The sequence below is a fragment of the Felis catus genome, chromosome A1 (genome assembly GCF_018350175.1).
Source record: "Felis catus isolate Fca126 chromosome A1, F.catus_Fca126_mat1.0, whole genome shotgun sequence".
Classification (NCBI taxonomy): domain Eukaryota; kingdom Metazoa; phylum Chordata; class Mammalia; order Carnivora; family Felidae; genus Felis; species Felis catus.
Genome location: NC_058368.1, coordinates 174,199,545 through 174,214,352, shown reverse-complemented (window position 1 = coordinate 174,214,352; position 14,808 = coordinate 174,199,545). Strand labels below are relative to the sequence as shown.

Below are 14,808 nucleotides of genomic sequence, written 5' to 3'. Positions count from 1 at the left end.
TATGTAGTCTCTTTGGGTGTATAACGTATTTCATTTAAAAATATTTAATGACAGAATGGACAGGTAACAAAAAGGTATGGCTGAGTAGAGGAGTTATTTGAGATGTTTATTTTCTTTGTTTTGCTCGTCTCTCCGGCCTGAATTTTTTACCAGGATCATGTGATATTTCCATAATAATATTATTTTAAGTGATGTGGAAGCTCGTTTGAAGGGAGGTAGTTCTTTCCTAGCCACAGCTAGCTTTTCTTTGATAATTTCAGTGAAAATCAGTTTATCAGAGCTGCGTCTGGAATGTTAATCCAAGGGTAGATACCTGCCTGCTTGGTCAAATATGTACACTGGCTGGCATGGAGGACTGGAGCCTCGGAGGTGCCAGGGGTATGACCTTGAGGTCCAGGCGAGGGCAGGTGTTCTGGGGAGAGAAGGGCTGGCCAGACCTACAGAGAGAGTTTGGGCCACTCGAGGACTCTAGCAGTGGCTAAGCTGGAGCGTACCTACACACCTAGGAAAGCTAGGGGGTCGGCGGCCACTGTCATCTGTGTCTTACAAAGCCAGGCATCCAAACCCACAACCCCCATCTAACAGATTCTAAAGGCGAGCTCGGTGCTCTTTGCTCTCTTTATGTAGAAGGGAGTTTGATTCCTCTGGCAGCCAGATTACCTTAACAGATGATGGCAGGAGCTGAGGCCCCGTGTGAGTTTCACAGGACACCCTGAGGAACTGCAGCGGGTCTCAAGCAATGCGTGGCTCCCAGCTTGAAACCGACAAGGAAAGTTACCACTCCAGCCTAGGCAGGGAAGCCAGGAAGTAGGAGGCATTGATGGCTTTAGACAGAGCTATTTTGTCCTGCCCTGGAGCTACAGAGACCCCAGACAGAGTCTCTAAGGTCACCATGCAATACTTAGCTTCTCCTGTGTTTGCACTGAGGGTGAGCTGGAATGTGTCGGGGACGAGGAACCGCACTCCCCAAACCGCAGCTGCTTGCGCATTCCCTTCCCCATCCAGTCCAGCCCATAGTCTTCTCCCACCTGCATGATAACACACTTTGCGCTGAAATTTATTTACGAGGAAACTTGATATTGTCACCATAAACGGAAATGTACTATCACTTGTGGAAAACACAAAGAACTCGTGAACATAGATACAATGACACAAAACAAGGTCTGATCAAAGTTTGACCAGACCCAATCGCCTGACCAAAGCTCCAGCCTGCCACCTGTTCTCGGTCATAAAGGGAGATCTGCAGGTGTTGGGTAGGTCTCCAGGCACTGAAAACAGGGGCGCCACGCTGAGCCTTTCCCTCTGACTTCATGAAGCTTGAAATAAAAGTGATGAGGGAATTCTGACTCCCTGAAAGTAGCTAAAGAGAAAAGCAGGTCGGCCATCCACACTGTAGCCGGCAACGGGGCCAAGGAAATGTGTATGCCCAGAAGTGAGGGAAATCCTCTTATTCCTCAAAGTGTATGCCAAATGCTTTGTTAAAAACTTTCCTACCGGGGCGCCTGGGTGGCGCAGTCGGTTAAGCGTCCGACTTCAGCCAGGTCACGATCTCGCGGTCCGTGAGTTCGAGCCCCGCGTCGGGCTCTGGGCTGATGGCTCAGAGCCTGGAGCCTGTTTCCGATTCTGTGTCTCCCTCTCTCTCTGCCCCTCCCCCGTTCATGCTCTGTCTCTCTCTGTCCCAAAAATAAATAAACGTTGAAAAAAAAAATTAAAAAAAAAAAAACTTTCCTACCAAGCTTTGGGCTAACTCAGTCTTCAGCGATCTATTCTTTGATCAGATTGACTCAACAGAGATTAACGGAGGAACTACTATATGCCAGCCATAATTGTCGGGGCAAGTGCCTTGCCTTTAGGGAGCACACTTTCCAATGGACAGATGTGTTCGCAACTGATTTTAAGTCAAGGCTGAATAAATCTGTGTGTCTTCTTCTCCCAGCCTTCCCCCGAACTCCTGCAAGGAGTGCTGTAGATTGTTCGGGAATCATTTCATCTAGAGTCAGAAACAGCACACATTACCTGGGCTCCTATTGTGAGCTAGACAATGTGTGGGATACCTTCGTACATATTGTGTAACACTTAATCCTGCCAAGAATTGGAAAGGTGGTTATTTTTTCCTCCGTTTGGGGTTCAGAGGAGTTCAGGGGCACACAGAGGATGTTAGAAGCAGACTTGAGATCGGAAAGCACGTCTCCTGGATGCTCTCCTTTGTGGGTTGAGGGAAGTCCCGGCTGCACGTGGGCAGCCCTGGTGGCAAAGGAAGGGCTCCCACCCCATCCCACCCCACCCTTCCCAAGGCCAGCTTAGAGGAAGCAAAGGCCAGAGGCTAGGTCCTGGGCCCACTGGCCTTGCTCCATGGTCACCTCAGCCCTGACCTGTGCTTGTGTCTCCTCAGGAAGCCAGCGCTATCCTGCACTGTGTGCTCCAGCAACCTTCTAAGCTGCTGCAAGAGTCTGTGGGGGCTTAGGTTCCTCCAGAGACACGTGAGAGGCCCCTCAGAGGAGCAGCCAGGCGAGCCACTGTCCGAGGAGCCACTGAGGACACCACCCCAGGAAGCGGTGAGGACTCTGCCCTCCGAGGCTGTCTAGACCCAGCCCAGGACACAGAAGATACTGCTTCTGGTCACCAAGATTTGACTCCTGGAGCCATTAAGGACCCAGAAGCCCCCAGAGCCACCGAAGATGCGCCCTAGCCCGAGTCTAGGGAGTCCCAGAGCACACAGCGGGGTGCCGGGGTCCTTGGGTCTAGTGTGGTGCGGCCTGTCCTGTGCCGGGCATTCTCAGCAGGTGCTCAGAACTCTCCTGGGTCTGGGTCCGCTGAATCCCATGGGTTCAGAGCTCACGTTGGTGCTGGCCCTGAGTCACGAGCAGAGATGGCTGGACGTTGGAGGTGCGTGCACAGGTGTGTGCATGGATTTGTACGTGCAGGAACGCGCAGGCCCTCTGAGCACAGCAGACGGCGTTGCCATAAAGAGTTAGTCTCTCACTCCCTCATGGGTTCTGTAGGATGAAGGAGAGGAAAGGAGAGGGAAGGGAAGAGAAGAGAAAGGAAAGGAAGGAAATTAGCCTTTAATGAGCACCTTCTGTGTGCGGGGTACTTCATCTACATGAGTTCACATAATCCTTATAACATGTGGTAAGAATCACCAACCTACTTGACAGAGTAGAAACTGCGGCTCAGAGAAGACCGGGGCCTGCCTCAGGGTACTCAGCTAGTATGTGTTCCCGGCTCATAGGAGGCACTCGAAAAAATAGCTGTGCAGAGAATTAGCAAGTGGGAGCATGGGTAAAAAGCCCGGCTTCAAGCCCAGGCTCTTGCCATGACCTTGCACTGCTTCTCAGGAGAGAGATCAAGGTATTTCCTTGACTCAGCCTACCTGCCTCTTAGCGAGGCTCAGAGCCGGAGCCTAGGGGATCCCTTCATGCTGCAGTACTAACCCTCTCTGGTGCTTTTCATCAAGAAGTGGTGTGGAGCGGAGCGAGCATTCGAACATTCGGAGCAGGTCCCGGGTGGGCGGTGGTGGTTAGTGCGCCGGAGTCCTAGAGGGAGAGGTGGCCTTGCCGGGTGGGGGGAGTTGGCCCCACAGCGCCCTCTGCTGGATACGTAACCTTGGGTGCGTCAGTAGCGATCTTTCTGGCCATCTCTTGACTCCTCTGTCCAAGGGGGTAAGATGGCCTATTTACAGGGTTGTTGATGAGACCCAAGGCAGTGAGGGTGATGACAGCCTGGAGAAATGAGGGTGTGCGTGGACCCTCACTGCTAACCACTGCCCCTCCCTGAGCCCACTCCTTCCTTGGTTCCAAGACCCCCTCGTGGTGTCCCCCTCCCTGCACACCTATGCCTTCTCAGCCCTCTTGCGACTCACTGTCCTCTCCCCGGCTGTCCGGTGTGCCTGTCCCAAGGGCTTTCTCTTCTCACTGCGATTTCTCTCCCTCTGTGACCTCGTCTGCGCCCTCTTAACCGAAGTTACCAGGAGGCTTCCCTGTGAGGAAATGACTCACAGATTTGTACCTGGACCCCAAGCTTCCTCTGGGAGCTTTCCAGCCACGACTGTGGCTTTCCAGCCACGACCTCCAGCCTGGGTGTTTCAAAGGCACCTCGCTTTTAGCGTGTCCACAACCACACTCTAGACCTTTTCGCTGCACCTGCTCCTCTCCGGGTTCCCGGTCTCAGACAGACGTCTCCCACTGGCTTTAGAGCCCGAGCCACCGGCCAAGGAGGTCAGCCTTGGCACCTCCCTTTCTAGCTCCTCTTGCTCAGTTTTCTTGAGCCCTAGTTCCACATGTCCCCACCTTCTGCTTGATTCTCTGCACCTGCCCTGTCCCCACTCGGCCCCACTGCCGAGACAGCTTCCTGACAGCTCTCCATGTTCCCTGCTGGCCTTCCTCCAGCCTGCCTCCCCACCCAACAGCCACAACAGGCTGTGCAAAACACTAATATGGTCACGTCGCGCATGCAAGAAACCGTCTTTCTCATGGCCCACCAGCCCTGCATGGTCAGCCCTGACCTGTCCCTCCAGCCTCCTCCTGCCATGGTCCCCTCTGTCGCTTCACCCCAACCCCACTGGCTTCTCTCTTTTGTTTGTTTATTTTATTGCTCTTTGCAGCTACTAGGCCATGCACAAGGCTGTTTCCATGACGTGAGACCATGAGATCTCAGCTGAAATATCACTTCTTGAGGAAGTCTTCCTTGACCCACCCTATTAGGTCAGGCCTCCCCCACATACCCCAGAACGGTCCTCAGAAGCCATTGATTGTTTGTAATTTACAGTCATCTGTGTGGTTCTCTGTCCGTCTCCCCCACGCAGGAGGTCATGGGCCCTGCCTATTTCTTTGGACCTTTGTATGTCTAGCCCCTAGAAGAGCGTTTGGCACATAGCAGGGGCTTTAAGTGGTTTATCTGCCAGCATACTTGAAGGCATGATTTGCCCCAGTGGCCCTCAGAGATGCTCAATTTCTTGCCTGGATTCCATCTGGAAGCCCCAGAATCCCTTCCTCAAGTTTTCTTGGGGGTCTAAGGCAGGTGGGTCTCTAAGTCATGGCCAAGTAGTTGGAGGCATAAGACTGGTCTGGCTGATCACGGTCTCAGCTGGTCAGGGCTCCAACCCATCGTGCCCACACGCCACCTGCCACTGCAGGGGCCTCCTTCGGGTCTGTCTCTGAGCTGCCGCCACCCTTCTGGAGGCTTCCTAGAGCCTCTGCTGGCTGCAGAAGTGGGGCACATGCTGTCTAGAGGAGGAGTGTCTGCGGTGGGTCCCCAGATCCGTGTTCTGTGTTGCGACCATGTTCCAATAAAGCTATCGAAACAGATGCTGCCTTGCGGTTTTATTTTTTCACTTCCTGGTGAGGAATACTCCCCAGACTTCATCGTACGGCGTGTCTTGATTTAGAAAAAGAGTTATGAGAAAACACTGCGGTAAAGGCCAACTTGGAAGCTACCTTAAAAAGTAAAAGAGTCCTCAGGGAACAAGGTTTCATCATAGGACACCATGCTGGCAATGAAGGACAGGCTGGTCGGATCAGGCCTTTGTCTCGCTTGCCCTGTGAGCGAGGTACGTGGTAGGCTCTCGATAAGGGTTTATAGAAGGGAGTATTTCTGAAATTGCCAGCTTCCGAGACGCCTTTGTGAAGTAGGAGAAGAGGAGATCTTTAAAATGGAAAACGAGGGGCGCCTGGGTGGCGCAGTCGGTTGGGCGTCCGGCTTCAGCCAGGTCACTATCTCGCGGTCCGTGAGTTCGAGCCCCGCGTCGGGCTCTGGGCTGATGGCTCGGAGCCTGGAGCCTGTTTCCGATTCTGTGTCTCCCTCTCTCTCTGCCCCTCCCCCGTTCATGCTCTGTCTCTCTCTGTCCCAAAAATAAACAAACGTTGAAAAAAAAATTTTTTTTAAATGGAAAACGTGTCCGTCAAGGAATTCTGCAGTAGAGTAGGCACAGGCAAGGGACCACCAGGTCAAGAAGAAGTTCACGGAGTTTGTGCCAGGAGTGAGTCCCAAAGGCACCGATGAGAGGGTTTGGAAAGTGAAAGGGGGAGCTGACCAGAGTCGAGGTCACCGTTTGAGGACAGGGGTGAGCAGTGTCCCCTGGGAGGGAAGGGAAGAAGCCGGAGGAGGCTGTGGAATCCTGACCGTGGGGCCTTGCAGAGAAGGCCCAGAGGCGCGCGCCTTGTCGAATGTCCCCGGAGGCAGGGAAGGGATTCCGCGTCAGCTCAGCCAAAGCTCACGGGAAGTGATTGGCTCAGAATGGGTTGTTATGTGGGTTTCCTCAGGGGAGAAAAGACCAAGATGTGCTAAGGGGGATTGGGAAAGATGAGAGTGGCAAATGGAGCCAATAGATGGTGTTAAGCAGTTTGTGTAGATGGAAGAAGATGACAGGGACGTGTCCCCCGAACTGTACTAGTGGGTGTGACGAATAGTGGGGCACCGCATAGGCAACCGGCCAGGGCTGGAAGCCTGGGAATCGCAATTTCCGGCATCCTATTCCAACCAGCTTAGGTTCCACCAACAGGGAGCTGGAGAGAAGCTAAACCATTATTGCTAACTAGGCAAAGAGGTGGGGGGCGGCGGGAGGAAGAGGAGATCAGGGCATCTGGAAGGGCTGACCGCGGGGAGGCCCCCCAAGGCGGCTGCACTGGGCACAGGAGTCATGGCATGGCTTGGAAGGGTCTTCATCAAGAGAGGCTAAAACGATGCCGTGTGTGTTATGGAAAGGTCAGGCTCGAGCTGAGGGAGCAGCCCCTGCCAGTGAGGACGGACTGTAGCGTTTTACGAGGATCTATCACAGGCTCTCCTGCAGGCCATAGACTCCATGCTGGGAGCCCAAAGGAACAGACCTTCCCCGCCCTCCAGGGAGACTGGCTTGAACCTAAAATCACCAAGGAACCATGGAAGGAGTGGGACACGGGGGCCAGTGCCGGGATGACCAAGGCCTGGTGGAAGGTGCAGAGAGCGGAGTGTGGGGAGGACATGGCCGCGGCAGCCGTGACCTTCTGAAGGGATGCGCTCCTGGGGCACGTGGGCCAGGCTGTGCTTAAACGCAGGTGAGAAGCGCGGTGGGTGGGAGGAGGGAGCGCTCAGAGCCGAGACTGTGGGAATCCGTTTGGAATCCCATCTCGGCTGCATAGCCAGCGGTTCACCTTTGCTGACCCGACTGCAGCTGGAGCTTTGAGGGAGAATTTACCATCTCCGCTGTCCATCTGAGAGAGCTCTTTCCAGGCCACCCAAGCAGGAAATAATGGCCAAGGACACATACCTCCCAGAATTCCAAGCTTTCCAGGGACATTTCAGGAGCCTTCCGTGGTCACTAACAGTCTGAAGAGTGGCTGGGAGAAGCTTCCTTTCACCCAGCTGGTAGCTCTAAAGGGTTCATAATCTGTTAGTTTTGGAGGTCACTGCAGGTGTCCGTGCCACATCCCCAACCTCCCCGCTCAGGGTCACACAGCACAACGTGCCTCTCATGCCCTGAGATGCCGCTGTGCAAGCCTGGCTGGACCACAGCCCTCATTGCTGGGGCATTACCGGGGCTCTCATGTGCCCAGTGGTCCTGGCAGGATTCCCGAGGAAACAGTGTCCCAGAGGGACCTGCAGGCTCTGTGTGGCTCCCAGACGACCCTATCATCTTTCAGCTGACATTTATGAGTCCCTTCTTGTGCCCAGACACTATGTCAGCCCCTCCGCAGACGCCAGCTCATTTCTTCCACCAGTCAGCCCTGCCAGGTAGAGATTCACATCCCCACCAGCTGGGGCCTGAAGAGGGACACAAAGTGAGCAGTTAAAAACCCAAGTAAGTGACACAGCTGAGGCTCCAACCCAGACCCGCTTGTCTTCAAAATTGTAACATTCCAGAGAAACCCAGAGTCCCTTTGACCACCCTTCTCCCTCCTTCCCCCTAGCAATTCTCCCTGATGCAACCTCTGCTACCCAGTCTGCTGCATGGTGTTTGGTTCAGTTTTGTTTGCTTTAACATAAACGCCATACTCCGCCGTAGGAGCTGAATTCAGCAATGTGTCTCCAAGGGTCAACCACATTAGCCCATAAAGAGCTCCTTCATTGTTGCTAACTACCAGAGGGTGTTCTGTGGTGTCCCCCTAGCCATGAACATTTGAGTCATTTCTAATTTTTAGCTGTTTAAACAATACCACGCTGATCGTCTGACAACATTTCCTTGTGCACATATGCAAGTGAGTTTTGGTGGTGGTGGTGGTGGTATGGGGTGGGGGGAGGCGTGCATGTGTGTTTAACATACCTCCTAATTCTGGAAATGGACTCTACGTGTGGCCCAATAGCCCTTCAGAGAGGCACAGATCATCCAAGCTCCCACCAATGACCCTGGGGGGGGGGGGGGAGAGGCCTGTCTCCCTACAGCCCCACCATCCCACCTGTCTTTTCTATCATGCCTTGGCTTCTCCCATCCCCTAGAAGTTAGAATATTCCCCCTAGAGATGCCCTACCTCCGGTGAGCGCAGGACAGGACATTTCACTAGAAGAAATTCCCAAAGCTTTCCTTGGGCTCACCCCAGGCTTTCCATGAGCGCTACCAAGTCTTACCTTCCTCCGGGTCCCCAGGGAGGAAGCCAGCCTGCCCAAGTCACATAGGTGGTGTGAAAGACGGTATTCGCCCACAATGGCCAAAGTATACCATGCAGCACTTTTTGCACATCCACTAAGTTGTGCAACCGTCACCACTGTCTGAATCCAGGACATTTTCGCCATCCCCAAAAGAAACTTCATTGGCGGTCTCTCCCCGACACCTTGACAACCACCGGTCTCTTTTTAGTCCCTATGCACTTGCCCGTTCCATACAATTTGCGTGTACGTGTGCGGTCAGAGCAAGCTTGGCATCCACAGTGACACCCAACGAAATTCTAAAACCCAGTCATTCCTGTTGCTCACACACAAAAAAAAGTCTTATATAAAATTAAAACTCTTTACTATGCTCCCCACTAGTTATTGGATTTGGATACTCCCAAAGGCAACCTAAGGAAGGAATAATAACCACCAAAAAATGAGAAATGTTTTGCTGAGTATTTTCAGAACTGACTCGCTGGGACCATAGACGTGAATGAGTGACTTTCTTTCTGTATCTGGTTGTTCTTACGGAAAAATCATTTTTCCCTTGGTTCTACTGAGTAAGGGTAGAACAGAGACTGAGAGACATAGATCTGGAGGGGGTGCCGAACTATTTACCTGCCCAGGTACCCATGCATCGACATCCAGCCCTGAGCCCAGCCAGGACTCGCCCCAGAGAACATCTTTTCTATTCTTAAGAAAATGTATCCAAAGCATGGAAATAGGGCTCGAGGTGATGGTGTGTCCTCCGAGTGTCATATTGGAGCGTGGCTAGCAGGCGTGGCCAGTATTAGATGATTCTCTAGGGGAAGGGTCCCTTTGCTGACTACTTATTATTGATCAGGGACCAGAGTCTGCAGCCACATGTTAATTTGTACAAGATTGATCGTTGCAAATGATTTTCCTGTGGCCCGGTAGAAATGCAAGTAACTTCTCTTCCGTAGAAAAGATAATGCCAGAGGTTATGGTTTATTGTGCTGTAGGACACTGACCGGTTTTGTGTCTTGGCAGTCTTATTTCAAGGTTCTTCCTTTCCAGGTAGAGTTGTCTCTCAGATACTTCTTTGTGCTAACTTTACCACCTTGCTTGTTCCTCGCCGCCCCCCCCCCCGCCGCCCCCGAATGGGTTCAATGAAACTCTGTTACGTGTTGACTATACATTCGCATGAGTTGTGTTTTTAATCTTTTGAAAATTCTGCTTTGACAAAAATCTTGTTTTTCTAACCACTGCAATGGGCAGGGGTGCCCCCTGCTGGCAGGGTTATTCCATCCATTAGACACTAGAACCACATGCTGTTCTGAGACCCTACAGAGAGATTTGGGAACCAAAAGAACAAGTCAGAGCTTCCAAAATATAAGAAAATGTAAACTTAAAAAATGAATGATGCTCAGCTAAATAGCTACAAAATACATTTTAGATGTCTACCATAGCTTGTCAACCATAGCTTCGGCTCAACTCATGATTATATAAAAATTATTTTTTTTTAATTTTTTTTTCAACGTTTATTTATTTTTGGGACAGAGAGAGACAGAGCATGAACGGGGGAGGGTCAGAGAGAGAGGGAGACACAGAATCGGAAACAGGCTCCAGGCTCTGAGCCATCAGCCCAGAGCCCGACGCGGGGCTCGAACTCACAGACCCTGCGAGATCGTGACCTGGCTGAAGCCGGACGCTTAACCGACTGCGCCACCCAGGCGCCCCTAAAAATTATTTTTAATATGGTATATTCTCAGTGGTCACAATTTCTTTTTTTTTTTTATTTTTTTTTAATGTTTGTTTATTTTTGAAAGAGACAGAGACAGAATGCCAGTGGGTTAGGGGCAGAGAGAGAGGGAGACACAGAATCGGAAGCAGGCTCCAGGCTCTGGGCCATCAGCCCAGAGCCCGACGCGGGGCTCGAACTCACAAGCCGTGAGATCATGGCCTGAGCCGAAGTCGGACGCTCAACCGACTGAGCCACCCAGGCGCCCCTCAGTGGTCACAATTTCTGATGTTAGGAATCCCTCAAGACAAAGTGGAAGGCATGGTCTGTGTGTCAGTTTCACCAAGTGTAAAATGGAAATAAAAAATAGTTATGTACCTGGGGACGTTCTCTTGGATTGGTAGCCTGTCCCACCTGCCCTACTTCTGATGGGGTCAACTCTACAGAAGCCCAGATACACTTGACAAGCCCATCTGGGCTCCCTAGGATGTGGTGGGAGAGTGTGGGCAAAATTCCTGCCGTATATCACCAACGCACTGTGCCTCTGTGGTCCTCTGTCATGCTGTAGGACCACTGTGGTGGGCCAGGGCCTTGATACAAGTCAGCTATTGATCTGGGCAACAAGAGACCCATCTCCTCTTCTGCACAATCCACCAAAGTTCATGGGAAAGCATACTAATAGAAGTCTTCTTCTACTACCTGGTGGCAACAGCCGTCCAACCACTTTGGTTTCTTCGACTCCTGGCTGCAGGCTGTGAGGACATGACACCAAGAAATACGGAGAATGTTCTGGTTTTGAGCTGTTTTTTGAGCAATCAATTCACCAGTTTGTATCCATGGTAACCCCTTGGGGCAAAGAAGAGTTCTCAATAGGGATTCATATCTCCCTGTCCAAATGATCTTTTTAACTCTCCCAATTTTGATTTCGGTAATCTAGAAATAGCGATTTTGAGCCACCATGGACAATGGGGTTATAAATAGCATTACTACCTATTTCAAGCACAAGAAACTCTGAACCAGATCAAAATCACTCATGTGGCCGCAGCGTGGGGCTTAGGCTCCTGTCCTCACGTCTCTGAAATTGTGGTCAGGCCCACCATGTCATTGTTGACAAACAGTGTTGGGTTATATTTTGACCCAAGGTAAGAGGAGAAAGCAAATATGCATACTGGATCTCAAGGTTTTGAGACTTTTACTGAGAAGGACCCTCACTCCTCTCTTGACCTCAGAACCCTAACATCTGAATTCTGGTTCCAGTTCAAGTTCTAAGGAAGCGTTAGGGCCTGTTCTTCGTTCATTTGTACTTTGGTTTCCCCATCTGTAAAATGGAAGTGACCATTAGTGTAAGGACCAAATCAGGGTGGAATGAGATAATATATCAAAGGGCCCAGCACCTACTTGGTACCTAGTAAATATTTGCTTCAAAAGCTCCACAATTTTAAGGTAGATAACTGTTTTACATGTCACCAAATGAAGATGGTTAAGGTTCCAAGTTTGAAAAAAATCCTGTAGTTTGATGTTTGATGAAGGTCCTTCCGGTACAGATATGCTAATCTGGGAGGATTGACTCCATATCTTATCAATGCATTAAAATGTTTTCACACCCCACCTTAAATGACTCTGTTAGTGTTGAATTCAACTGCAGTTCACCAGCTGGCATAATATTACTGCTTGTAGAATATGTTTAAATATAAACATTGATTGGTTTTGATTTTGCAGTCTTATTTATTTATTTTTTTTATATTCTGGAATCAACCTTTTTTCTTTTGGCAATAATGCTGGCAAAAGCTAGATAGGGGGAGAATACCAGCCCAGTGAGAAGTGGGAGGGAGTCCTGAGCTGGAGGTTATAAATTGCAACAATAGCCAAAGCGCGCATTCATTCGTGGGGTTGTTTAAACATTTACCCAAAATTGAAATAGGCTGGGACTTGCAAAAGAATTGGAAGGAATTGAAAATCCTTTATTTGGTGAGATCAGATCCATTCTTCTTCCTCAAACCAGTAGTCTCCAAAGACAAGTGGCGTGTTAGTAGGAGGAAGCGTAAAGGCTTTGCTGTTGTGCGTTGGTGAGTTAACGCTGCTGGGTTTGCTCCCATGCGACTTGTCCTTCCTTATCATTCCATGCTCCTGTTGCAATGCAGGCAGCTGTCAATCATGGCTGCCCAAACCTGTGAGCACCCTCCCACGTGTTCAGGGTTTCCTCTGTTGTGAATTCCTCCTGCCCGGTGTCCAATGCAAACATCTGCATTTCCCAGCCTTCTTTGCCCTTCGGGTGCAGACATGTGACGGGATTTCCTGATCAAAAGCAGCAAGCACCTTCAATTTAAAAATCCACTCCAGGGGGCGCCTGGGTGGCTCAGTCGGTTAAGCGTCCGACTTCAGCTCAGGTCACGATCTCACGGCCCGGGAGTTCGAGCCCCGCGTCGGGCTCTGGGCTGATGGCTCGGAGCCTGCTTCCGATTCTGTGTCTCCCTCTCTCTCTGCCCCTCCCCCGTTCATGCTCTGTCTTGAAAATAAATAACGTTAAAAAAAATTCTTTTAAATAAAAATAAAAATAAAAAAAAATAAAAATCCACTCCAGGCAGAAAGCGGTGGTCTCAGGCAGCACCAGGCTGATGGGCAGAACGAGCTTCAGAGGGCATCTGGTTCTGCCAAGGATCTAGGAGCTTCCTAACAACCCCTGTGCTAATAAATCTCTTCCTGTTTAATACCCAGCTCCTGGCATGTAAGAGGTACTCAACCCATTCTAATTGAGTGAAGGCCTGTCGAACCAGAATTTCTCCTGTGTATAGGTTTTCAAGAATCTGTATGCCTGGGGAGAAGGACTGAGTCTGTTTTGAGGTGTGTCCTCCCCTACTAACTGGGAAGGCAGAGGCTGTGTCCTTCAAATCCTTGGATGGCAGGGCCTGGCAAGTGCTTGGTCGGCACAGAGTGGGCCCTGACAAACCCTGAACTGGTATTATTTAATCTCCCCCATCCCTTCCTGTCTCTCCAGCGTTGTTTTTGTGCTGCCATATCCCTGGGGGTACCTCACTCCGTCTGCGAAGGTTGGAACAAGGGGCCCTCCCAGGACCACCCCCAAACCCGGGCAAGAAGGGCCCCTGCTCTGGTTCCTGAGCTTTAGACAATTCTGCCCTGGACCTCCAGCTGTACCTCATAGGATGTGCCCAACAGGAGCTCAACCCTCCCCCCGTTCGAAACCACACTCGAGACCCTGGATTTCCTTGGCCAAACACTGCTAAAGCCCAATTCTAGGGCCTGCAGGAGCCTTTCCCTTAGATCCAACGCCTTGAGGTAGACCATGCCAATGGTGTGGGCATGGCTGGATCCAGACGTGGTTATTTGTTGGCGGGGAGGGGTTGGTATACGGAGTTTTAACTCTTGGGCGTGTACAAGACCCGGGGTGTATGAGATGGATGTGTGTGAAGAGAAGTGGGATGGCCTCATGCCACAACTCCAGCTCTCCCCTTCCCACCATGCTCTGGCGCAGAACTCCAAGGAGTCCAAAGAGTCTAGACTTGAACCTGACCTTTCAGGTAGTTTGAAAATATACTTTGTCAAGGTCAAAGGACAGAATATATTTAATTTAATAGTTTGTTCATGTACTAGTTACCTATTGCTGCATAAGAACTTAGACCAAAATTCAGCAGCTTAAAACAACCCCCACTTATTATCTCACAGTTTCCAGGGTCAGGAACCTGGGATCGGCTTAGCTGGCATTTCTGTTTCACAGTCTCTCGAGAGGCGGTGATCAAAGTGCATCAGCCCAAGGTCTCATCCAAAGGCTCAACTGTGGAAGGACTGGCTGTCAGACTCACTCACTGGTTGTTGGCAGCATTCTGTTCCTTCCTGCCCAGGCCTCCCCCACATGGCGGCTGACTCCCTCAAAGCGTGCAAACCTGAGGCAGGAAAGAGAGTCTGTTAGCAAACGAGAAGACACAATCTTTTCTCACCTATCGTGGAAGTGACGCCCCTTGCCTCTGTCATATTCTACTAGTTAGAAGAAGCAAGTCACTAGGCCAGCCCACGTTCAAGGGCAGAGCACCGAGCCCGCACCTGGTGTGGCCAGAATTCCCATCCCAGGGGTCTGGCAGAAGCCAAATGCTTCACTCTGAGCCAAGCCCTGGGTTGTGTGCACGTTGCTCCCACCCAAGAGCCCAGTGTTCCCCAGAGCACTACCCTGCACCCTGGACAGATGAGCAAAGCTCAGTTCAGAGGGAGCTTCTGTGAAGGACAGAAATTACCACCTCCAGTTCCAATTACCAGCTGAGCTAATTGCAAAAGTAATTGCAATTGAAGGGTCTAATTACCAGGCTGGGCCAGACAAGCGCCTCCTCCCCGCCTTTGGGGAGCCTCCTGCTGCCTCCTGGGGCTGCAGACATGGTGGGAATCTTATTCTGGAGAGAACAGGACCATGTCCCAGAGACCAGATTGCCAGAGAGAGGCCACCATCTGCCCCCCCCCCCAACCCCCAGATAAGGCTCCCCAGGCCCAACAGTGGTCTCTCCCCTCGCATCTTTGCTCCAGCCCTGGACTCTTAAGCCACT

At 51.1% G+C, this 14,808-nt stretch overlaps 1 protein-coding gene across 2 annotated transcripts in view; it reads left to right on the top strand.

Moving 5' to 3' along the window:
* Positions 1–14,808, top strand: part of HRH2 (histamine receptor H2) — a 79,195-nt gene that overhangs the window by 48,024 nt on the left and 16,363 nt on the right. The window contains exon 3 of one of the 2 annotated variants that reach the window (XM_023259433.2): positions 2,393–5,306. The exons of the other annotated variant lie outside the window; for it this stretch is intronic. Within the exon in view, the coding sequence (XP_023115201.2) occupies positions 2,393–2,585 (193 nt within the window). The 3' untranslated portion in view covers positions 2,586–5,306. Of the gene's footprint in view, positions 1–2,392; positions 5,307–14,808 lie in introns of those variants that run through there. 2 annotated transcript variants of the gene reach the window in all.